A 25,611-nucleotide genomic window follows, 5' to 3' on the forward strand; every position below is an offset into this window, starting at 1 on the left:
AGGCCTGCTGGGGAGCGTAGTCCGCGGCGGCACACCAGGGGAAGGGCAGCAGAGCAAAGGCTGCCGGGAGCTGTAGTCTCCGTGAGTGGGAATCCCGGCAGGCGCGATCCCGGGAGCGGGAGCCGAGGTAAACAGGCGATGTCCTGGAGCCGCGATTTCCGCTGTGGCTGCGGTCAGGCCGGGACCTTGGCACAGGCAAATTGCCGACGAGGTAACGGGAGAGCGCTCAGTGCCGCGGCTGCGGAGATAACAGCGGTGCCGAGGCCATTGAGTCTTGTGGCCCTGGTCATTTGCCCGTCCAGTTCAGTGAGGACAGTTATCACCTGCTGTCAGCACACGCCTTGTCAGGTTTTCTAAAATTGGACGAAACCTATTTCTTTAAAGCGTATCAGAGTCTTTTTATTCCAGAAGAAAACCACGTGTATGAATCTGTGAACCTTTGCAGCTGTCTACTGCCTTGAGCGTTTTGAGGAGGATGAGGAGGTGTGTGTCTTCTCTCGAGCGGCAGGTGAGCGCTCAGGCTTGGGCAGCGGGGCGGGAATTGGGGGTGCAAGGGCTGTGGGGGCCGGCATCGGCCGTGGGCTGCAGAGCTGCCCTGTGGAGAGTGAGAGGCAAGGGGCTGCCCGACAAGGCCGGGTGCCGCTTCGGGCAGCCGGAGGTGGTGAGGAGCAGGGGAGCTGGGTGCTGCTGGCGTGCTGCCTTGCTGGGTGAGCAGTGATGACACAGCAAGGCCACCTGAGGCTTTGAGACGGGGTGCTCATGGCTACAATGGTTATCATTAGCGCTGCTTCTCGTTTGAAGTTGGAGTCAAAGCTGATTTTCTCCTACCTGGGTGTGCCTCTTCTTAGATATTAAACATGACATATTAGTAAAAAAAATCCTTTACTATGAGGACAGTGAGGCACAGGTTGCCCTGAGAAGCTGTGGATCCCCCATCCCTGGCAGTGTTCAAGGCCAGTTTGTTGGGGGTCTGAGCAGCCTGGTGTAGCAAAAGGTGTCCCCGCCCGTGGCAGGGGGTTTGAAACTACATGATGTTGAAGGTCACTTCAAATTCAAATAATTCAATTATTCTATTGGGAATGAAAAAGCCTTGCCTGTAACAACAGAAAAACAGTGTTCTGTGGGGGTTGAGTGCTAATATGTGATTGTGCACGTGGGATGTAATATGGGTGGCTTGCAGCAGAAATCTCATGTAAGTATACACTGCTCCTCCTGGCTTCACTGAATCATGCCTGTCTGTTGGAGAGAATTTTAGTCTTTATAATATATTCGTGTAAATATAAAGATTAGCCTCTGACTAGATAGGGTGGGGGAGGCCCCCAGAGCTTTTTTTATCCCCACATCTGTTTTAGCAAATTAATGTCTTGTCCTACGCTGTACTCCTGAATTACAGCACTAGTTCATCCTATATTTCCAAACCCTGGGAATTAATTTGATGCTTTACTTTGAAAACTTAAGGGATGAAGTGTAAAAAGAAGTTGACACTTCCTGAATCACTGTTACAGTCCTGATAATAAATTGTTTTCCTTGTTTTCCTTTTACGGCCCTTCCCATTATGTCTTAGGCTGACCGTGTCAGAGCCAGGGTGAGCTGCTGGTGCTTGGCTGAGGAAGGCACAGGCCCCCACTTAAAATGTTGATATTCTTCCCATTTGTTCACAGCTTGCTATTTCTGCTTTCTAGTTTTGCTGTTTAAACTCCTCTCTGAGATGTGAGAGAGGCCTGTCAGTGTGGGGATCATGTTTGTTCGGCTGGGTTTTGTTTTCACAGAATCACAGAACTGTTAGGGTTGGTAAGGTCCTCTGGAAGTCATCCAGTCCCACCCCCCTGCCAAAGCAGGGTCACTTAGAGCTGGTTACACAGGAACACATCCAAGGTGGTTTTTCAGTGTCTCCGGAGAGGGACGCTACTACTTCCCTGGGCAGTCTGTCCCAGTGCTCTGCCACCCTCAGTGTAAAGAAGTTCTTTCTCACAGTTAATGGAACCTCATGTATTTCAGTTTATGGCTACTGCTCCTCGTCTTGTCACTGGGCACTACTGAAGAGAGTCTGGCACCATGTTTTCGGCACCCACCTTTGAGATATTTCTACGCATTAACGAAATCCCCTCCGTGTCTTCTCCAGACTGAACAGGCTCAGCCCCTGCAGTCTCGTACGAGAGATGCTCCAGAGATAGCTCGGTTTGTTTTACTCTCGTTACCACGCAGCTCAGCGCCCCCTCTGCGAGGGGCCCGGCCCGGCGGCCCCGGCCGCAGTCGTGGGGCGCTGTCCCCCCGCGGGGAGCCCCGGCGGCCGGGCGGGCCCGGGGCGGGGGCCGGGGCCGCGCCATGGGCCGAGCGGGGCCGCGGCTGCTCCGCGGGGCGGCGGGGCCGCCATTGCGGGCCTGTCCGCGGGCCGGGCCCAGCGGGGACACGCGTCCGCCGTGAGTCTTGCCGGGCCCCGGCGCGGAGGGCCGGGACACCTCGGTCCCTACGGCGAGGAGCGGGGCACGCGAGTGCACCGGGGCCGAGGCTGGGGGTCGGACGCCGCCGCAGCACGGAGGCCGGGCAGGAGCCGGGCCCCGGCCTGAGCGGCGGACCCGCCATCGCCCGTCTGTCCCTGCCTGGGTGTGCAGCTCACGGGGCATCCCCAGAGCCCTCTGTGACGAACGTGGCAGCCGCTGGGACCGCGCCCGTGGACACTCGCGGCTTTGAACTGCGCCTTTCTCACTGCTTCCTCCTAGTAATGCCTTCGAGTGATTGCCACAGCGCAGGGCAAGTTAAAAAGGCACATGCTGTTTGTTTACTGTCTGTGTCTCTCAGCTGTGGCAGAGTGAGCTAGTTTCGCTTTCCGTTCTCGGCGCTTCAGCACTTCAAACACGAGTGGATATGTATTTAAAGGGTTCATAAGCGAAATACTAGGTTTGAGTTGTACTTAGTTAGAAAGCACTCTCGATATATTGAATTAGGCTTTCTGTTAAAGATGTTTTGCTGTTCGTTTTCTGCGGGGAGAGAGTGTATAAGTGAGGTAGAATCTGAACGCATTGTTACAACATGGTGGAAGTAAGGGGCTTACATTTTACTCTTTAGTATCAACACAATTTTTACTTCAAGATATTTTTGCAGTTTATATTTACATTCTCTGGCGATGTGAATTTATGTAGATTGAACTTTTAGATGATACGTGTTGTAGCTCTGGAGACTGCAGAGGCTCATGCTCTTTTCAGTAATTTCAGTGGGACTCAGGTGAAACAGTCTGAAAGCCGAGTAAAGCAGATTTTAAAAACAACCTCACTATTAACAAGAAATGATGCTGATTGAGTTAACCAGAGAAGATTTCATTCAGGGTTTGTGAGTGGGTTTTCATACAGGTGGATTTGTGCTTCCAGGGGACCTGGGTTAACTTCTGTGCATCCTGGCATATTTTTGACATTAATTCATCACTGAAATAAGTGTCTTCTGACTAGTTTAGTTTTTTATTGGTTTTGGTTTTGTTGGTGGTTTTTGTTTGTTTGTTTTGGGGGTTTTTGGTTGGTTGGGGGCTTGGGGTTTTTTTTTTGGTTTTTTGGGGGTATTGTTTCATTTGGGTGGGGGTTGGTTTTTGTGTTTTGGTTTTTTGCTTGGCTTTGAATTTGGGGGTTTTTTGTTTTTTGGGGTTTGTTTTTGTATGTTTGGGCTTTGTTTGGGTGTGGGTTTTTTTGTTGGTTTTTGTTTACTCACTTTAGTCCTCAAAAATACTTCATTTAGTCTGTTTTGGTCATGTTTGACAATTGCAAAGATAATTTCATACAAGCTTTTTGAAAATTGGTGGCTGTGGGAAGGAGAGGCACTTAATTTAGTATCCTCATTAAGGAATAAATAGTTAGGTTCACCACATCAAACAATCTATCTAGCCATTGGTGATTATTGCCAGTAGTGTTAAACATCTTTAGTTTTGCTGTGGTTATCAAACATGAGGGAAGGGTGCTCCTCCACTCTTCAGTCACAGTTCCCTGAAAGGGATATGCAAATGGTGAATCAGGGACAGCATAGGAGTCTGTGAATTTTAAGACATCACTGCTGTTAGGATCATGGTTTCAGAACTCTATCAGAATAGTCCACAAGTCCCAACTGTGTTGATTTGAAATTCCTGTATAAAATTGTTTGGATATGAATAAATTTTAGGTTTTCAGACTAGGAGAATGTTCAAGATGATGTCATTGTTTGAAATCTTGTTGCCAAGGATCTGAATAAAGGCTTCTGAGTTGCCATCCAGTCACTGACCAGTTGGAGTAAGCAGGTTAAGGCTTTTTAACCTGGATGCAGACCACTGAACATAGCTTTATGCTATTCAGGTGCACAATCTGAAAACTAGCCAAAAAGGAACTGGTACTCCAAACTGCTGTTACAGACAGGTTCTGTGTTCCTTGACAAGTAGTACAAAATGTGGGATTAGGTCTCTAATGTATGGTGCCCAGTCCTGGTTCTCTGTAGTAGTGAGTGTGTGGAAAGGAACAGGTACTGCTAGAGGGCAGTTCCTCCTGCCTGAGACACTACCCAGTGTCTGAGATAGATTTAGAGACATGCTGCACAATGGCTACATTGTCAAGAGGTCTTCTAACTTAAAATTTCCAGGTCTTTATTCCTGTATCAGTATTAGTAGGGCTAGTAGGCTTAGAAGATGGAAAATAAAGGATATTCACAACATCTTGCAGCTACAGGATTGTGGCTTTGCATTGATGTCAGTTCAGAGTTCCAGTAACATAATCCCATTACTTCTAAAATCATAATACAGCTTTGTGAAATAAGGGAGATATAAGGCTACTACAAAAATTGTGAAAATGTAGTTAAAATACACATTACAGAAGGCAAAAGTCACAAGCCATGAATACTGTTGTCTTTTTAATAGGTGAAGAATAAGAGAATGCAGTGACCAAACTTTCATTGTTGGGGAATTCTATTTTGTTTCAAATGTATGGTTAATTTACATAGACTAGACTACATTTTTTTTTAAACTGTAGTGAAGGAAATATGAGCAACAATTACATTAAACTAGAAACAAGAAGATTTTTGCTTCATATCCAGCAGAGATTCCATGGATGCCCCATCCCTGGAAGGATTCAAGGCCAGACTGAGTCAGGCTTTGCGCAGCCAGGATACTGGAAGGTGTCTCAGTCCAGGGCACAGGGATTGGAACTAGATGATTTTTAAGGTGCCTTCCAACCCAGACTGTTCTATGGGATTTTTTTTTTGTTCATGCAGTGTCACAACAAAAGATTAGATAAATAATCTGATGTAGCCACTACTTCTAGAGACTGATTCATGCTTGGAGTTACTGTAGTAAAATACATTTAGTCTTGCCTCACGTTAATGTAATATTCTTCCTCTGCACACTTTGTTTAAAGACTATGCTCCTTCACATAGGACCATATGGGAAATTTAGGATATTGGTTTAATTGATGGCAGTGTGACATATAAGGTGGTGACTTACATGCCTAAAAATCTGGCTAGGACAGATTCCCTCCTATTGTATTGTAAAGCTTCATTTTTTTCTGCTAGCAGATGGTTTTCTCCAGGCCGTGAGACTTTATCCTATTACTTTAGTAGTAGTGTCTCCCATCAGGGCTGCCTACAAGCTTTCTGTAAGGTACCTTTAGCTTTAGCATGGGACTGGCTTTGGAGATTATACCTAGTTACATGCAGATACAGGCTGGCCCTTTCTGGTGAGAGACTAGGATGTGTGTTTGTTTATGACTGACGGGGACTGTTCTCTTGGAGGAGAGTGGAGTTTGCAAACAAGCAATTTCAGAAGGGTACAGAAATGAAATGGATTATATTCTGTGCTTTCAGACCAAAGGCTAAGTCTTGAAAACATGATTCCTGCAACTGTTCACACTGTCCTGAGTGCTCTGTATTTATGCTGCCACAGAAAGAAACTGGTTACACTTGGAGGAGAAAAAACACAGGAAACGCCTAGGACTGAAATGCGCTTGCAGCTGAAGTATCCGCATCATGAATAGGTACAAAACTATCAGACAGCTTGGTGATGGGACCTACGGCTCTGTTCTCCTAGGGAGAAGCATTGAATCTGGAGAGCTAATAGCTATTAAAAAGTAAGTGTTCTCATACATTACTTAAGAATGCATAGTCCAGGTTTTTCCTTTCTAGGTCTGCATCAACTTGGTCATGCTGGTTTGAGTGCTTCACGTTCCATGCAGCTTTTTAATATGGAGCTGTCTTTAGCCAGCATGAAAAATTCCTTGTATCCCCCAAAGCCTCAGCGGGAGATAGAGGGTGAGATGTATAGGCTTATGTGTAACAGCACTCTGCTGATATGTGCAGTCAAATGTGTTTTATGTATTAAGAGTATTCTGCAATGCTGCTTTGGAACCTTCAACCCTTTTGCTGCTGCTTACATGGAACATATATTTTGTAGTCTAATTTTCAATGGAATATTAATACTGCAGTGATAATTAACACAACTAATCTCATTGTCTATTGTCTGTATATTTTATGCTATGACATATTGTCTTTTCAACTTAAGATTTTCTTGAAATCAGTTGAGAAATTCACTTGATTTTCTCTTCTGTTTTGGCGTTGACTTTAATTTGTAAATGGCTTATTTGTCCTAGCTATGGTAAGAGACAGCTGTAAAGCATTGCAGGCACCTTCCTGAAATACCGACCATGACCATGACAAAGGACAGGCTTGTCAGAAGAGCTTTTAGCACAATGCTGTTTTGTATGAGCAATCAATAGCTGGCTTTATCAACTTTCTAAATCCCCACTGCTAAGGATATTTTGCCTGTATCAGACCTTGCTTAGAAGGTTTTGCTTTAATTTTCAGTTTGCAACATGGGAAAAACTCAGAAAAAACAGAACAAGCTAGAAGTATTCTCTTACTTAGGTGTTAATGCCAGTCCTTTGTTAAAAACAGAAGTGGCCCAGTAACTGAGTGCACAAGACAGTAACTGCAAAAACACTGCTAAAAAAAATCCAGACCCCCTTCATAACATGAAGGGCTTGTAGTTCTTAAGCTATTCTAATTGTGAGAGCCAATTTCAGACTGGAAACTTTCTACAATAATAAGTAGTACTGAATTACTAAAGGCAAAGCCTCAGATCTTCAGAGAGTGCCTAGTTCCCTCTGAAATCCAGACTCTACACAGTTGAGTATTTTTGTAAGTTTTAATATGTGATCTTATGTTTGCATGTATGTGTGAGCCTTCATCCTTTTGGTCCTAGAGCATAGAGTTACGTCTCAAAGAACTGAGTGGTAATCAGAATGTGTATGAACACACAGGCTGGCTTAGGAGAAAACTGCCACACAGTTTGTTTCTGTTAGAGCAGAGTTGCTTATAAGCTTGAAGGGGAAAGCAGAATTTGAAAAGTAGTTGTCATGATAGGTGGACCTTGCAAGGGAAGGAGAAATGTGTAGTGAACAAAGGAAAATGTGGAAAATACTAAATGGCAAAATGGCAAAATACTAAAGTCACAGAGAAATCAAAAATAGAGAAGAGGGGCAAGGAGAATATGATAAAATTTGAGACCCAGTGAAGTGATTGGATCTTCACTTGATTTGTTTCAAAACTACCCTTGTTCTTTTCTACAGTTAGACTCTTCCACATTGTTGTCTCAGAAAGAAAAATAGCGTGCCTGAGCTTGTTGTAGACTCTGAATTATTTTCAACAAGATATATATATATAGAAAAATGCAATCCCGTGTAATAGTAACTGTTATTTGACTGTTATTCTATTTGAGTGTGTATTCTAGTAAATGAACTATACCTTGTCTAGAGATGTAAAGTTTTTTGACAGGAGCTAGCACCTTACGTTCTGATGGAAGAACTGAATTGTTAAGACACAGTGAGGCTTTTGGTTCTAAGAACAACTGATGTTTTCAATGCATTAGTCATTCTTTTCTTCTCTACTTTTGTAGAATGAAGAGAAAATTTTATTCCTGGGAGGAGTGCATGAACCTTCGAGAGGTTAAGGTACTTGTTTTTTCAATAGTTGACTTCAAATTAGACGATCACTGTCACATTTGGGGGTAACATCAAATTCTTTATGACTCTTGTGTCAAAACACCACTCCCAAAGTAAGCTGTAGCATATGACATTACAGTTCTGTTTCCTCACTCTGCATTGGAAGGGAGTGTCGGTAGTCTTACAAAAATGCCTATTGAAATTCTGTAGTCTTACAGAAATTATTTGGTTGTAGAGAACTGCTTCCTTCCTGCAGTGAGGAGTGTGTGAATGAGAGCTTTCCTGTTACAACACCTGGAGTTGCATGGTGTTTGTTTTTCAGAGCTTGAGAACACGTCCTTTGTTTGCACAGCATTAACTCTTGTGCGTGTAATTGTTTCTCTATAGTTGGCTTGGGGACAGACATACAGCATGAAATTCTTATGCCGATGAAACATTGGGGGTAGGCTCTAGGGGTCTTCTTAATTTATAGTCAGCACTGAAAATATGCAGAAAACCTAGGTCATTTTTCTTACAGTACCATGTAAAAATGGACATCAAAAACACTGAAAATCTAAAAAGAGAAGGAAGACCCAAATTTGCTAGTTTTAGCTAGGGTAGAGTTTGTTTTCTTTGTAGCAGCTTCTGTGGGTCTTTGACAACACAGGCACGTTGTAGTTATTGTTGAGCAGTGCTTTCACAACCTCAGGCCCTCTCTGTTTTTCATGCTTTCTTGTCAGTGACTAGGCTGAAGGTGGGCAAAAGGCTGGGAGGGGACACAGCCAAGACAGCTGACCAAAGGGGCATACCATGTGACATGGTGCTGAGCAACAAAAGCTGGGGAAAGGAAGAGGAAGCAGGAGACCTTCAGAGTGATGGCATTTGATTCCCAAGTAACCATTATATGTGATAGAGCCCTGCTGTACTGGAGGGCTGAGCACCTGCTTGCCCATGGGAAGCAATGAATTAATTCCTTAGTTTGCTTTGCTTGCATGCTTGACTTTTGCTTTACTCATTAAACTCTGTAGCTCAGCCTATGAGTTGTCTCATTTTCTGCTCTTCTGATTATTTTTCCTATCACATTTGGAGGGCTGAACAAGCTCAGCTGCCTGCAAAAATTAATCCACAGAACCAAGGAAGACTTTTCCAGGGTTGTTTTTAGTCTTGACTCTAACCTGACTGTTGCCAGTGCAGGTGCAAGAAGAGTGTGAATTCTGTCATTAGGAAGGTTCCTACAGAGAGTATGCAATTGTTTTGGTGTTTATGGTGATAGGAGATAGCTGGCTTTTGAATGACCAGCACATTAAATTGCTGCATAGACTGTATATGTATATGGTAATACTTGGAGATCTGGTCTTTGTTCTCAGAGCTGTCTGATTATTTAAGACACCAAAGAGTTTTTGAATCCTTCTGCAACAGTGAAGTAAGTTGGGGTTTTTTTCTCCTTCACTATATTAAGACCCTTGTAAAATCCTGTTTGTATTTTCCATTTCTAGTCTTTGAAGAAATTAAACCATGCCAATGTGGTAAAACTGAAAGAAGTTATCAGGGAAAATGATCATCTGTATTTTGTGTTTGAATACATGAAGGAAAATCTTTATCAGTTAATGAAAGAGAGGTATGTAACAGCATCACCCATTCCTGATATAAATTAATTAGTTGTGTAATGTGCTTTTAACACCCCTGGAACTGTTCGAAGGACTTTGGATTATTTGTTTAGGCTTGGACCACTATAGCTTAAAGCTGCAGGCTGCAGTAGGAGCTGTGACTGTCACCTTCATGTTTGAACATATCCCAGCCAGTCTAGTGAGAGTTTCCAGTGTCTTGTCCCAGATTAGTGTGTGAGAGGGGAGTAGGTAGGAACTGTGGGCTTTTAACAGTGCTCACACTGAGGAGGCCTTGGACCTAGAACTTCTGATTTCTATGTAAGTACTCCAGTGGTGCTTTTTTATGAGAGAGTGGTATCACCAGCTCTTCTTTTATGGCTTCCTCAAATAAATGAACAAATAAAAAGTAGTTGGAACAGTAATCAAGAGGTGTCAAATTTTGGATTGCTTCCAGGAATTGCAATTTTTCCTTGCAATTTGAACTGACATGACTGAAGACTGCTTGTTTAATTTGTCAGCATTCTGAATAAAATCTAGCTTTTTGATATTTGCTGGAGCATTAAGAAGTCTTAATTTTAGACTTTGGGGCATGATAACACTCATCAGAGGATAACGGGTCCAAATTTCCTGCTTTGAATTGTTTCTCTCTATGGACCATAGTATCAGCCTGATAGATGATTGATTTAACAAAGTAAGATATTATTATAATATATCTATGTGAATGCCACATGAAATATTTTTTTATGCATAAAAACACTGTGCATGCACAGGCATAGAAACTGTAATTTAATTTGGCACATATATGATATAATATGAAATAATGAACTTTGAAGAAATGGTTCAAGTCTATAACAGAAACCAATTATCTTTGGGAATTTCATAGAAATGCTTGATATCCTACCTTCTTATCAAAACAAAAAGCCCAGATGTCTTTAAAAGCATGCTTTGCATCATACTGTCTACAGTTTAGCTAGGCCATGGACTTGTTAAACATTGTGTAAGTCAGACCTTTAAGAATGCGATTTATTTCCTTAATTCATAGTTAAATTGCTGGTTTTATGCCAAGGGACTGTAGAGGAAATAAAAATTTCTTCTGCAACAAGAAAAGAAAGTAGACAAATAATGAAAAGCTGACTAGCAGTTTTATTTGTCACTGCTACCTTTTATCTTTGATTCATTGTATAACATAAGTTAATGTATGAATTTAGTAATTAATATTTGTTTCTTCTCTTTTATTCCACAGAAACAAGCTATTCCCTGAGTCTACAGTTAGGAATATTATGTATCAGATCCTGCAAGGGCTTGCATTTATTCATAAGCATGGTAGGTTATGTTTTAGCTATGAACCTTCTGAATTAGAGACAGATAATGTTTGTGTAAGTTTTTGGATTAATACACAAGCAATTACATTAATGACTTTAGTAGAAGGAATGATCAAAAGAATAGCTTTGTATGAGACATTCAGATGACTGAAAACACCTCTATTTTATAGTTGCCTAATACTTCATTCTGGAGGTCTTAGTTCCTTTTCTATAGGTTTCCACTTACACAGTCTGGCAGCTGGCCACTCTCAAACTTGTTGGATGTTAATGAACACATTCCTTGATAGATTTAAAGATCCTCTGAGACTGAGAATAAAGAAGAAATTACTCTTTTCTCAAGGTACACGCAGATACCTGAATAAAACACACATTTTCTGTAAGATACATTTAATGCAATAAAGTCCGAGTGACAAGTAGCTTTTGTTGCATGGGCTTCCAACTAATATATATGACAATGGTAAAAGCTAAAGCTGATGTACCAGCCAGTAGTAACAAGGCCCACTTAACTAGTAAAAAAAAAATCTCAAAACAAACACCTTATTTTAACAGAAGCTTTCTAACTTTTTTGCTGACCTTGGCAATTCTGTCTGCTAGATACACTGAAGGGTCTGTTGCTGGCCAGCTCTCTGGCTTATCAGAAGAGAACTGACATTGGTGGCTAGAGTCCTGGAAGCAAAATTCTTACAAGCATTACAGTTCACTTGAAAAACACATTTAACTGTGTTTTGCAGAATACTTTCCAGCTAATGACTTTATTCACTCTTCAGATGGCTACTCATCTGAAACCTAATCATAAATTCTAGTCTGCTTCAGTAATGTACCTAATATGTAAACACAGAAAAATACTATGATTGATTTGCAAAAATCTAAGCCAGCTTTTTTCAATGAATTGTCAAATAGATCATAGCCTTTCAGAACAGCTTTTATTGCTATTTAACTTACTATAGCTGTTAAGACTGAAAATGTTGAAATTATATTTTTCATTGACTTGTTACAGTGGACTTGTATTTCTGCCATGATGATGCAAATTTGTGTTTAAGGAACACCTAGAAATGTTTGGCAAGCCCAACAGAATGGTTCTAATGATATTGTGGCTCACAGTATAAGAATGAGTGTCCTAAGATTCTCTCCACAACAGTTCTGGAAAAAAAATCACATGAGCATTTTTTTTCCCCTCTCTCTGTTTCTCTGTTCTGCTCCTGTGTGGCATAGAAACGCTTGTCATGTAAACGTCTTACATTCTTTGTCCATCCAAACTCTTAAGCATCTTTTTATATTTGAATGCACAACAAATTGGTCTTTCTACAAATTTGTCATGAAATAAATTGCCTCACAAGCATTCTGTTAGTGCATGTCTGTGCAGCAAAATACAGAAGTGATTATGCTAAATGCTAAGAACAGCCTTGATTGTGTTGCCTTGTACCTTTCACAAAGAAGCAGTAATTCAGGCTGGCATCAGAATATGAGGTCAACATCCCTAGGAAGGATGCGGTCTCCTGGTTAGTATATACCTACAGCACTATGTCTTCAGTGCTGTTATACATTCATCTAATGAACAAAAGCTAATCTAGTTATACTGGACAATGTAGAAATCCCCTATGTCAATGTTTAGTCCAGTCTCTGGGAATATATTCAAAGCCATGGAAAAAGTAATCATATTGGAGTCTCTGAAAAGGTGCTCAGAGAGCTTCAGTTAGGGTACAACAGAGGGAGCTGTGTCTCGGAACGTTTGTTCAGACACTTGCGAAAAAGAAGCATAAGAACAAGATTTCTGGGCTAATGGTGGAAGCAAATTTCAGAGACAATACTCGTGATACACCAGTCCTTTTCTCTCATTTATATTAAAAGAGCTCTTTCCAAATATTCATTCATGATCAGTTTTTGCTGAATGCAGGGTGCACTAAAAAAATACACTGAGATCCTCTTTCATGGTGTTGAGTAGCTCAGTGCTTGCAGAGTATGTTCTCAGACTTAAAAAGAAGTTTGAAGTGCAAAAAACCCCTTGTTTAAATTTATATTCTGTTTAAAATAACATTTTATGTAATTGATTGTTAACTTCATTGGACAGTTTCCAGTTAGGATGAAACTAGCATTAAAATGGTGGAAATTTTTTAATGTTAGAGAAGTGTCACTTGAAAGAGAGCTGTCTGAATAAATGCTTTGAATTGTTACAAGATAGCAAACTTGTGTATACTGTTCTTCACAACCTGACTGAACAACACTGTACTGATCAGCTCTGCTGATCACATCTGACTTTGATATCTGTGTGGTGCTATTTCAGCTTCAATGCTAAGAACTAAAGCAAAACAATCCAGTTGGAAAATAAAGGATGCAGCTGTGAGTGAAGTGACATTGCAATCCACATCAGTATTTCATTTGAATTTCAGGGTTCTTTCACAGGGACTTGAAACCTGAAAACCTGCTTTGCATGGGACCAGAACTTGTGAAAATTGCAGATTTTGGCTTAGCCCGAGAAATCCGATCTCGACCTCCTTACACCGATTATGTATCCACAAGATGGTAAGTGCTAGTACTCAGCTTCATTGTAGGAACTTGCAATCAACACTTGAATGTAGTACGGTACTGAATTCATGCTGATTGTCATGCTACTTTTGATGCCTCTTCAGTATGAAACTTCTATTTAAGCTTGGTGTGATTTAAAAACCTTCAATTAGTGCAAGATAGTTTATAGATAGCAACAGCAAAGGAGCAGAGTGGGAGTGTAGTAAGAGGTGGGAACATGCTAGGATTACTGTGTGTCAGGAAGGTGTGAGAGAGTTTACAGAAGATTATATAGTTTTAATACTAAAAAATTTATTACATTCAATTCCTCTCCTATGTACAGGAGAGGAGAGGAGGTTTTTAAAGAATGTTTGCTCTTAATAGCAAAGAATGAAGAGGTGAGTGATTTCTTGTATGTTTGAATTGTGTTGATTGTTGGGATTTCCTTTTCTTTCTTCTACAGGTATAGGGCTCCTGAAGTACTTCTGAGATCCACCTGCTATAGCTCTCCAATAGATATTTGGGCTGTTGGTTGCATAATGGCAGAAGTTTACACGCTGAGGCCTCTCTTCCCTGGTGCCAGTGAAATTGATACTATATTCAAAATTTGCCAAGTCTTAGGGACGCCAAAAAAGGTAACTGAAGTGATATTCCAGACTGCAGTATTCCTGGAGCTGTTCTGCAATACACAATAGCATGGTAGCAGTAAGCATAAAATAATAAATTTTCCTCCTTACTGTTAATTTATGGTATTGTTCTCAGATATAATAGACTAAATTAAAACTTATTTTCTGTGCAGTAAGCATTTCTGTGCAATAATTATGCTATACCTGACACAGAGGAGGAGAAATAGACCCCTGCATAGCAAACAAGTCCTTAGACTGTGATTTCATTAGGTGGGAATTTAATTTTCTCTTGTGTACTTGCATAAAAACCTATGGTTTAAGAGGGTAAAAATTGGGATAATGGAAAGATTACTATTTCCTGATTCCATTTGTGCTCTTGAAGATGTCAGATGCACAGCAGGACTTGCCTCTCACCAGAGGGGTTTGGGGTGAAGTTTTGTAGTGAAATTTTCAACATAAGACCAGAGTAAGCTGGATACGGTCTGTTATGGGTAGAATATGTGCTAGTGTGCTTAGGCACTGATACTTTACAGCTGAACTTTTTTGTGTTTGAAAATCTCATTCTTCCAGAACGACTGGCCTGAAGGCTACCAACTTTCAGCTTCCATGAATTTTCGCTGGCCTCAGTGTGTACCTAACAACCTAAAAACTCTAATACCTAATGCTAGCAGTGAAGCAGTGCAGCTCATGAGAGACATGCTGCAGTGGGATCCCAAAAAGCGGCCAACAGCTAGTCAGGTTTGATTTTATTTTCTTTTTGTCTGCTTGTGATTTTTTTTCTTTTACTGCAAGGAACAGTCATTTAGCAGTTGCTGAGGGATGCCTTCTTAGAAGGGAGAAGAATCCAAGAACAATTTGGAAGACAAAGGAGGGTAATTAAGAGAGAGAAATTAATCTTTTGCATGAAACATCAGCTGCTTGGGGTATGTGCTCAATAATGAAAGGTGTGACTGCAGTATGTAAACACACTTGAATTAAATGTAATCCAGTCACTGTGAATAGCAGCAGAGATAAGGTAGGATGTATGGCTGAAGACTGTGATGCTGTTCTTTCATTGTGGTGTGCCACAGAATGACTGGGATCTGGTTCAGTCACCTTGCCCTAGGCAGCTTGTGCCAGTGCTCAGTTACTCTCAGAGTAAAAACGTGTTTGATGTTCAGAAGGAGCTTCCTGTGTTTCAGTTTGTGCCCATTGTCACAGGGCACACCTGAAAAGAGACTCACTCAACCTCCTTTGCATTTTCCCTTACGGTTTTTTTGCATACTTTGACAAGATGCTCAAGAACCTTCTCTTCTTCAGGCTGAACAGTCCCAGTTCTCTGTCTTTTCTCATATGTGAGATGCTGCAGTCCCTTAATCACCTTTGTGGCCCTTTGCTGGACTCTCTCTACTATGTCCATCTCTTTCTTTTTTTAGGGAGGCCAAAACTGGACACAGCAGTCCAGGCATGGCCTCACCTGTGCTGAATAGAGGGGAAGGATCACTGCTCTTGAGCTGCTGGCAGCACTCCTGCTCAGGCAGCCCAGGACTTAGTCTTAATTGCAGCAAGGGCACATTTGGTGCCATTCCATGTTCAACTTGGTGTCTACCAGGTCCTTCCCTGCAAAGCTGCTTTCCAGTGGTTGACCCTAGCATGTACTGGTGCATGTGGTTATTCCTTTCCAGGACGTGGTACTTATCTTTATTAAATTGGTGAGGTTCCTGTCAGCTGGTTTCCTCAGCCTGCCAAAGTCCTGCAGGGTGACAGCACAACCGACCAGTGTGTCAGCCCCTCCTTTTACTTGTGTCATCAGCAGATTTGCTGAGGGTGCAGCAACATCATTAATGGAGGTGTTGGAACAGTATTTGCCAGTAATGCCCTCTGGGGACACAGATACTTCCTGGCCTCCAACAAAGACTGCCACCCTTTGGGCCTGACCTTTCAGCCAGCTGCTAGTCCACCTTGCTCTCTGTTCCTCCAGCCCAGTGTTGCCTGCGTAAGGCTTGCTTTTGCTGGGCAGCCTCAGCTCAAATGCATTGCAGATATGTTCCAACATCCTGTGCATAAGCATTGCCCAAATCATCAGTATTGCACATACAGGTGGTGGTAGCTGCTGGTTTTGGGTAGTACTCAACTAATACAATGAACAGGGCACCTTCTGGAAAACAGATGGGATTCTTGACACTTTACTTCAAGGGCCATAGCTGAACCTTTTGATTTAATTCAGCCTTTAGTACAAATTGCAAGTAAAAGCTTGTATTAATGAAAACAGTTAAATAGATTAAGAACTCTCAAAGGTAATGAAGAACAAAAAACACTGACTGTAACAGTATTAAGAGCATTAACAGATGTTTTATAGTAAAGTACAAATAGAGTGAGGAGTCTGAGTTTTTAGAAGCTTTCTGCAGTAAGAAGTCTTTGGAAAGGGAAGATGAGCGTGCTTGAAACAGCAAGGTAGATTAATTGTCTTTACTGACAACTTCCTAATTACATGTAAGGCAGATAACAGTACTTTTACTAACTAACTTTACTAACCTGTCAGAAAAGGTAGAGGCTAATTTCCATAAGGGTTGTCTTTCTTTCACTCAATTCATTCTCAGAAATGGAGAATGCAGGAGATGTCTCTGGGGTCATTGAGTTTGCTGGCCGAATCTGTAATGGTGAGGAGGATGTGTTTCACATGCATGCATGAAGAGACAGCATGTGATGAAACATGCCTTTAGATGCCATATACCTGGTTAACTATCTTAATTCTCTAGAACCTTTCCTTCTGTAGTAGTCCACAGAGGATTTGACAACTCAGTATCTCTTGAAGCTTCTCTACTATTGCGACATTTTTTTGAAGTGGATTGTGCTCACTAGAACCTAGTGTTGAGAGATGGGTCTTCTGCTGTTTCCTACCTCACAAAAAAGAGAAATTAGATTTGTACTGATACATAGGACTGGGGTAAATGACAAACTGTGGTTTTCTAAGCCTAACATCTTTATTACCTTTTAGGCACTTCGATACTCGTACTTCCAGGTTGGGCACGCCCTGGGCATTCAGGATCTGGGAAAACAAAAGGAACTGCATAATAAATTGTCTCTGCATATTAAGCCTGTCCCTCCAGCACAGCCCCCTCTGAAACCTCATGCCCGAATTTCATCAAGGCCTTTTCAACAAAGTCAGTCTTCTCAGCACATGGTGTACACACGTAAGACAGATAACTCTGGGACTGAGCACAGTAACTACTTACAGGAGGACAAGTCTAACCAGGTTCTTCTGCCTGCAATACACAATAAGGTTCCTCAGCAGGTAAAGGTCCATCTAACATCAGCTTTCTCATATACTGCCTGACTTTTTTCCTTGTGTTTCTTTTTCTTATTCTCTTTCAAGGTTCTTGTACCTGGCCAAAAGTACAGCAAGTGGAACTAAAAAATTGTTCCAATGTTCCAACTTTCTGCTAGAAACTGGAATTTCCTCTATTGAAATCTAAATCTGGTTGCTGTAAAGCAAGTCAGTTTCTCATTTTAGAATAATTGTGGTACCCTTTACACCTGCACCATTTACAGGATGACACTGATTTCATATGAATAAAACGGATGTACAGTGTTCAAAATATTAATGAGATTGATGCCAGAGAGAAAAGTATGAAGGTGAATAGTATTGAAATGAGGGAAACTATTGCCTTCATCCATTTAAGGCATCCAGTTTATTGACTGGGAATAATAGTCCCTTTGGTCTTCCAAACTGGACTTTGAAACCAACAGATTCTCTTTGCAGCATGAGAATGTACCCTTTCTGTCTACTAGTGAGGATACTGGATTCATAAAATAGGTCATGAGAGTAGACAGTGTGAATGCTTCTGTGACAGGGTCAGTCATAAGCAGGGTCTGTAGTAACCAGTGTCACACAAAGTCTAAATGTACTGCTGAGTCTGACTGAAGAGACACAAATTTGTGCCTGTACTGTCCTGCAAGAGAAAAAAAAAATTAAATGTCTAGACACAGGCTCATGGAAACATAAGAGTTCATGCAGTTTTATATTCCCCACATGGGTCTAGAAGTAAAACTTGAGCCTAAGGTAATGGTTTAGGAGGTGCATACTGGAACATGAATAGGATTGGAACTGAGATCCAAGAAATTTCTTCTTCTGTCAGTTCAAGACACTTTATTACAGGACAAAATGAAGAAGATATATAATAGTGTCAGCAGGCTACAGATTGTGTTTTTAGCCTGTCTAATGGAAGTTGAAGACTGTGTTGTTACAGCTCGACTACCACTATTGCTCTTTGAGATAGAGGGGAAAAGAAGCCTGTTTGTTCCTGTCACCTAGATTGTGGTCTAAGCATGTGGGTTTGTTTCTTTTCAATCTTTATAACAGAAACCATCTGCTGGGTCTGAGAATACAAATGGTGAACTTAAACCAAAACCTAGGCGAAGATGGGGACATCTTCCCAGGACAATAAAGAATTCTGAAGACTGGGATAATTTGGAAGACCTTGATTTCAGCTCTTCCATCATGAGAATGGACTTGAAAAACAAGAAGAGGCAGAATGATGAAACCCTTTGTAGGTAAGGGGTTTTTTATGTGTATGTGCTATTTGGTCTATTCCTTTGCCCTTTTCCTCTTTAGTAATGTTGCTCTTCATGCTTTCTTTGTATCTAGAAATGTGTATCTATACAATTTTGTGTTCTTTTTTCCCCCCACTGAAAATTATAACTGGCTTAAGTCTCTTGAAGTTAATTTTTGAATATATACTTTTGATTTTACGTGTGGACCATTTTGACATATTCCACGATTCCACTCATATAAACTGTTTTGGGCAAATCTGAGCTGCAGTTTCCGTGGATGGTATAGAGAAGAAAGAAACTTAATGAGTGATTTATAAAAACTTTAAAAGCAGTATATAAGGGAACTAGAAACACAAATCTGATTTTCAGGGGCATTTGCAGGACTTTGGGTTGATAATATTCCCTGTTGCCTGTGTGTTTATGGTGTAGCAAACACATTACAAGGAAATGATTCTTGGAGATGGGATGTAATTGAAAAAGTCAGCTGTGAATAAGCATGTGTTATAAGAATTGGACTATACATAACAATTTTTGAATTACAGATTTGAAAGTATTTTGGACCTGAAGCCTTTGGATGCTGTAGGCTCTGGCAGCAGTGCACGAACTTCCCATGCGGCCTTTTTGCGGCAGGACACTCCTACATTGCGAGTTTCTGCAGCAAAGCAGCACTACTTAAGCCATTCTAGGTATCGACCTGGTTAGTAAAATACTTTCCTTTTCTTCCTGCAATTCCAACAGGAGTATGAAATAGTCATTGGTACATTAGCTCTTATCCTTTGAACTTGTGGAGAAGAGCTACTGCTCAGAGAACATGAGAACAGAAAGAGCTTGTAGTGTAGATGGCCACGACACATACTAAATTCTAGTAGTCTAGCAATACAAACAAGGGGACAGGATTATTTGTACTTCTTCCTCCTCATGGATACTTTTATACTTGGAAGTGCGTTAGAAAATGTCTGTATATGTGCCAAACTACTCCTTGTCTCCCTAAAAAGTGTAAGATTGGTCTTCTAGATTGGAAAAGAAAGTGCCATGTGTTTACTTCATGAGCGTATAGTACCATGAACAACTGGCAAACTAGTAGTGGGAATATGCTTTGCTGTAGTTGGGAGTTAAGTAAAACACAGATATGTTTCTCAATAGAGAATTACATGTCTGTGTTCATAACCTCTGCTATACTGACGCCAGTGCTGAGGCAGGGTGAAGTACAGGAGGCAGACAGCATGTATGCCAATATTTAAAATTAGATGAATATAAGTGCATTCTTTCTCATAATTTCTATTCATAATGGTAGTGTTAGCTGTTTATTCACTTGTAATACTACTTCTTCAAAATTAATTAAGTAAACTAGAAAGTATTGTGAGTGCAAACTCAGTCTTTTTTCCTGAAACAATAATTGACTTTCAGTTTGTCTCAGATAGAGTTTTAGTAGCTAAAACTTGTTTTACTAGAGGAAATTGTAAAACACATTGCTCCCAAGACTGCTTAGCCATATCATAAATTGTGGGTGCCTCCTTGAATGCTAGGTACCCTGCTTAAATACGGGAGCTGTATTAAATAAAAATAATATGTGTCATCTGAACTGTACTGCAAATTATTTGCACAGTCCAAGGTTTCAGTAGAGACACTGAAGAAGAGTACAGTGCTATGAGAAATAGAATTGCCATCATTGCCATCATTGCCTCTCAGGTTATCTTGTTGCTGTTAGGATTTTATTAGAAGCACAGATTTCATGTACATAGCAAGGTTCATTTTTTGCGACATGAGAATATTTGTGGCCTTGATGTAAGGACCCTGTACTGTGATATAAGCAGCCATTGATGCTAGTGGAACTACTTACATTGTGATGTTTGCAGTATTAAGGCCTGTCTCTAGTTCCAGCACTCCTATATTATGAGAGGATGGAGAATGACTCAGAGAGGTAGAGGTTTTGGCTAAGTTGAACCAGACATCTGCTCTAAGATAGTGCATCAGGTGGAATGAATGCAGGCCTGTGTGGGAGATTTTAGTGAAGTAATCTTTATATTTTTGCAATATAGGAATAAGCACCAGGAATAGCATAGTTTCCACTTCAAACAAAGAGTCTGTTCCATCTAATTGCTGGCCCAGTTCTGGTTTGTCTGGGAAAACCTCTGGTTTGGGAGGAAGTACTACCAACGGGATGAATTCAGGTAAGGTGTGCTTAGGACTCTTAAGAAATGATAATAAGTGATGTCTGTGCAATTCCTCACCACTGTATTTTGGAGTCATCCATTTCCAAAATGTTGTTAGCTCTGAAGACACCTGCTTACCCTGTCTGTTCTTTGTGTTAAAATTGGTTATGAGGCTCTTCTTTGGGAGACTGCCTTAAAGTGAAACATAGTAATTTCTTCTAATGAATCCTCACAAGTCTGAAGTACTCCCATAGAAGCCTAGACAGCTTAGGTCTGTTCAACCTGAAATATTTCGTCTTGTTTTCAGTTTCCCTCTTCAGTTTCTTTAAGTCTTATTTTCTTGTTTCCAAACTATTTGTATTCCACTCATTTGTAACACAGTCTGATGCTGATAGTCTCCTGAATGCAGGTGTATATATAGGAGTTCTGGATTTCAAGTGTCTTCAATTAAGTTCTTGTTTTGATCAGTCCATGATCAGGCTTGATCTTGAAAATGATCCCTTAGGGCATTTGTCTCCTGTTGACAGTATGGGAGATCCATTGTGTTCAGGTGTTCCTTACCATTTCTTTCAGGGCCCATAGGATCAAGTGGTCTAGCAAGTGCTTATGTCCCTTCATTTCGGAAGAAGGAAGTAGGTTCTGCTGAGCAGAGGGTTCAGTTAGCACCAGTTGTGGACCCATCCTCAGGTAAGTCCAGTACTAAAGTTCTCTTGGTCCCTTGGTCAGTACTCCAGTAATGCTGTATGTATGCAGCACTGAACTATTGATCTTTGCTTTCAGTCAGTATATGACTGACTGGAAGTATATTGTTTGTAACCTTGCAGAACTTCATATGGAGAAGGATTTGGTTTGTGTTTACTTTCGTTTATTAAATATGTGGGTTTATCTACAGCTTATTTCAATGGGACCTAGAAGTCGGTGTGAGAGCTGGCAGAATTCACATTTGCCAAATCCTCTTAGTCTGCTAAGGTTTATGGGATTGGATCTGCTATTGTTCAGTATGGACAGCTCTCACCCAACCTTTGTATCACAGAATTCTTTGTCCTTTAGAATTTGCATCTCTGACATCAGTCAGACCCCTCCTCGGATGGCCATCGCTCAGTTCACCTACGAAAAGCTCGCCGCGGTTCATGCCTCTCCCGCCGGCAGCGGAGCCGATCCACGGGCGCGTTGACTGGTCTGCGAAGTACGGTGCTCACCGGTGACCTGGGAAATACCCTCTGAGCAGTGCATACATCCCCAGAAACGGTGTCCAACATGAGACCATTTCATACTGCTTCATATACCTGTATATTTAAAAGGAACAGATCTTCCACAAATGAGACATTTTGAAGGGTTTTTTTACTTATTTGCATTAATCTGAATGCAATCTTGTACCGTTTTGTATAAACATGTTTTGTTACATACTTGGGTCCATTTATTTTCATAAAAGTGATACATTTTGTATATAAGGCTTAGGGTATTTGGCATTTTTATACAGTAAATTTTTATAATGAACTTTAAAAAAATTTAACTTTTTTATTAGACTCAATTTTTTTTTATAGAAGTGGATAAAAAAACCATGGTGCAATATTGCGGTGAAGGAGAAGTATTGAGGAAGGGGCATTCATTAGACATTTTCTGAAGTTAATGTGCTAATTGAGGCTGTGTAATTTCAAGTGGTGCCATATCTCAGTGCCACACTTCTGTTGTCCTATACTCATTGCTTCGTACTGACATCAGAGGAGTGAGTGACTTAACAGTCTAAACTCTCCTTCGCAGTCACTCAGAGACTGCTAAAAGAGCGGGAGGCACCTTTTTTAAAAATCTATTTTTGCCTTTGAAAGGTTTTTTGTTGGACTGCTATTCAAATTTACCAAATCTGAAAACTCTTGTTTGGTGAAGAGTAAATACTCTTCTGTAGATCCGTTTTCTGACACAGTGTTCATTTTTCTTGCTTAAAAGTTTTTCTTTGGCATTGTTCACTGTGAAGTAGAATGTGGACCTACCTCTGTTAAATTCATGTAAATGGTCTAATGATTTCTAAGAAGAAAAAAGAGATTCTATTTCTTCTTTCTCTTTTGTTGCAAATGTAAGATCTGAAGATATATTAAAGACTGTATTAACAATAAATCAATAAAACTAATAAAACTGGTTTCAGAGTAACAAAATATTAATGATATGCCAGCAACATAGTTTAAGGAAACAAGATCTATGCAGCTGACTTACTTTTCACAACTGTTTTAAATTGCTGCTGTTCTAATCACTTAAGGGAAAAAAAACTCCAAACAAAACAAAACCACAAAAAACAAGAGGAAGTGGGTCGGTCTAACCATACTTATGTTTATACTCAGTTCTTCTTCACTCAATACATCTTCTTTTACAATGTGAAGAATATGTCAGCTTCCATAAATTAGGCCCAGAGGCTCTACAGGAAAAAATGGGATCTTATGTGGTCCTGTTAAGAAAATGTTGTAAAACTGTGGTTGATTTCACAGAAATTGATACAGTTCTTTGAAGAGCAGTTTAACTCAGATTTTGAGAGTATTATTTATATCAAGGTATAGAGAAAAGAAAGTAGCCTCATAAACTGGTTTAGTTCTACTCTGGAAAGAAGTACCAGAGTCGGCCATCAGCAGAAGATTCTTTTAGAGCACAGTCAGCATTTTGTCTGTTCTACATCTCCTTCTACAGAAAAAAGATAAAACCATTCAGTGCTGTGGGAGAACACCTTCCATAGCTGTGTTCTGGAGCAGTGCTGCCAAAGCTGAAATGTGCTGACAAAATGCCCTGCGGAAGTGTGCAGAAATGCTTATCTTTCTGAGTTCATTGTGTGATCAGCTCAGGAAAATAGTTTATTTATGAGACTTAAATCCAGCCTAAAGGGATCAGAGCAGGTACAGTTCTTAGCTTCCACACATTTCACAGGAACCGAATAGTTTGTGTGTCAATGAGATCCTCTCCATGGGATCTGCTGGCACACACAAGGGGCACCTGTTGTGGTCTTGAGACTGAGAACAAATTCTGGCCTTTCAGTGCTTCCCATGGCAAACGTGGGATTTTGAGGAAGCTGTACCCTAGGGTAGGCTGCTGGCTCAGTGCTGCAGGCGGACCCACAGGGTGCACTGGTCACTTTGCTTTTATGAGCTCAGCCCACAGTGAGACAGTATCAGATAAAGCAAAAGTGTGCATGAAACTTACACATGCCAAAGACATCTTCTGTATCCTGCTGCCCTGTTATCTGAGCATAGCAAGTACTAACTCCAAACCATACCTAACTGTTTCCACAGCAGTGATGCTAATGCTTAGCAGTAAAGCAAAGCAGCCATTTGATTTCTAAAGTGCACACTGACGGGTGTCAGTGGGTAGGTGGAAAGCAAAATATGTATATTCGTGATAGAACTGGAAAGATACTGTTTCTCTTGGAAATAAATACCTGTATTTATGTCTATGTATAATTTAATATATTTTATCACCGGGTGATTTGTCTTAAGAATAAACACCCTGAACCTCTGCCAGTATCCCTAGGCCTAAGCAGGCTATTTAAGTAGTCTGGTTTGTACACTTAGTTCCTACGAGTGGAAGGACACAAGTCATGAGAACAGGCAGCTGAGGCTTGGATTCATCATACCTAAGTGTGAGCTCCTGTGTTGGGAGGTGACTCACTTCTGGTGAGTGAGAACCATGTCAAAAGAATTCTGTCTCATTTGAGAGCATACTAACATTCTGGAGATACCCGAGTCTCTCCACTAAGGAGGGGGACAGCTCTGTGATATTTAAGTAACACAGGATGAATCTGAATCTGGCCTGTAAATCTCTGAACCTTTATCAGACTGCCAGTGCTTCTTTTGACTATAGCATTCAGACTTTAATCTGTTCAGTCAAGAGATTAGAAAAGTAAGTTCTACTTAAATTTTTTTTTTTTTTTAAAGCTCCTGTTTTCCTAAATTAGCCTTTTATTTTTGAGGAAAAAACTAATAATCTTGACATTGAGAATCGCAGCTAGTTTTAACTTAGTGAAACAGAAAATTAGCTAGATGTCATGGCTGTATCTTTTACTCAAGCACCTTCTTACTGAAGCTGGAAAAGTTCTTTTTGAGCAGGACGGAACTGAGTTTATGTATTTTACTGTGCTGTCTCTGTGCAATACAGATATGGACAAGATGGAGGTCTTTATATACTGAAATCTGGACAAGCAGCATATCTGAGAATTTATTATATGTAACCTACTACTTTACACTTTAATATTTAGCAGCATCTTTGTGGAAAATGTTTTTAGAATTGTACTGTTTACATTTTCTCAGGCTTAGGCATAACATGTAATAATAAAGGAGTCTGACAGTGGATTTATTTACCCCTGTAATCCAGATTTTCCAAAAAGTAATGTAAAAGTGCCATGATGTTAACAAAAAGAAAAAAAAAAAAAAAAAAAAAAAAAAAGGCAAAAATATCCATTCCCATCGTGTTCCTGTATCTGATATGGCTGTTGATATGAGCAGGATGTTCCATAATGTGAGGAGGAAAACATGTACTGAAAGACAATTTTAGAACTTAATATGGAAGGGAGGTGTGGAATTGTCAGAGATGTGGAGGAATAATGGTTCTTGTTTATTCAGTGTTTTTGTTCAGAAACATTTTAAATGTTTTATTCCTTGTGTGTTAAATGTCCTGCCCAGAATAAAGTTATCCTTGAGGAAGCACTGACTGACTTACTCTTTTACTCAGTTTTTAATGAAAGCACTTTAGTTTGCCTTTTAGTTTGGTTGGGATTTTTTAATTTGGGTTAATTTTTTTTTTTTTAAACAAGCCGTCTTGGAGGGGCACTACACATTCAGTGGGCACGTGGTTTGAGTCTAAGCATGTAATTTCTGCAATATGCTGTAAGTTCCCTGTAAAACAGATTGCTTAGTCTGCTTCTCTGAAACTACCTGCAAGACTGAATTATAATATGTATAACACTTCAGGAGGAGAGG

The 25,611-nt window shown here is 40.5% G+C and overlaps 1 protein-coding gene across 4 annotated transcripts; it reads left to right on the top strand.

Annotated features, from left to right (window-relative positions):
* Positions 1-83: 83 nt before the first annotated feature.
* CILK1 (ciliogenesis associated kinase 1) lies at positions 84-25,340 on the top strand. Of its 4 annotated transcripts, XM_077782379.1 has the most exons (15): positions 84-348; positions 446-508; positions 5,885-6,068; positions 7,892-7,946; positions 9,413-9,534; positions 10,767-10,846; positions 13,233-13,365; positions 13,811-13,982; positions 14,544-14,711; positions 16,951-17,247; positions 18,316-18,506; positions 19,049-19,203; positions 20,546-20,677; positions 21,233-21,346; positions 21,710-25,340. In XM_077782379.1, the coding sequence occupies exons 3-15, from the start codon at positions 5,968-5,970 to the stop codon at positions 21,862-21,864; spliced, it is 1,875 nt and encodes a 624-aa protein (XP_077638505.1). In that variant the 5' UTR covers positions 84-348; positions 446-508; positions 5,885-5,967; the 3' UTR covers positions 21,865-25,340. The 4 variants fall into 4 exon arrangements, with proteins under 4 accessions (XP_077638505.1, XP_077638503.1, XP_077638506.1 ...); XM_077782377.1 differs by having other exon boundaries at positions 84-508; positions 5,806-6,068; XM_077782380.1 differs by having other exon boundaries at positions 84-508; positions 5,806-6,068; positions 21,693-21,788.
* Positions 25,341-25,611: the final 271 nt, after the last annotated feature.

The sequence above is a fragment of the Lonchura striata genome, chromosome 3 (genome assembly GCF_046129695.1).
Source record: "Lonchura striata isolate bLonStr1 chromosome 3, bLonStr1.mat, whole genome shotgun sequence".
In the NCBI taxonomy this organism is placed as follows: domain Eukaryota; kingdom Metazoa; phylum Chordata; class Aves; order Passeriformes; family Estrildidae; genus Lonchura; species Lonchura striata.

Bases quoted from the DNA above. Each gene is read 5' to 3' on its own strand.
- CILK1 (XM_077782377.1), top strand. From the start codon at position 5,968: ATGAATAGGTACAAAACTATCAGACAGCTTGGTGATGGGACCTACGGC. The intron at 10,847-13,232 runs GTAGGTTATGTT...TTTGAATTTCAG, and splicing joins TGCATTTATTCATAAGCATG to GGTTCTTTCACAGGGACTTG. The intron at 13,366-13,810 runs GTAAGTGCTAGT...TTTCTTCTACAG, and splicing joins GATTATGTATCCACAAGATG to GTATAGGGCTCCTGAAGTAC.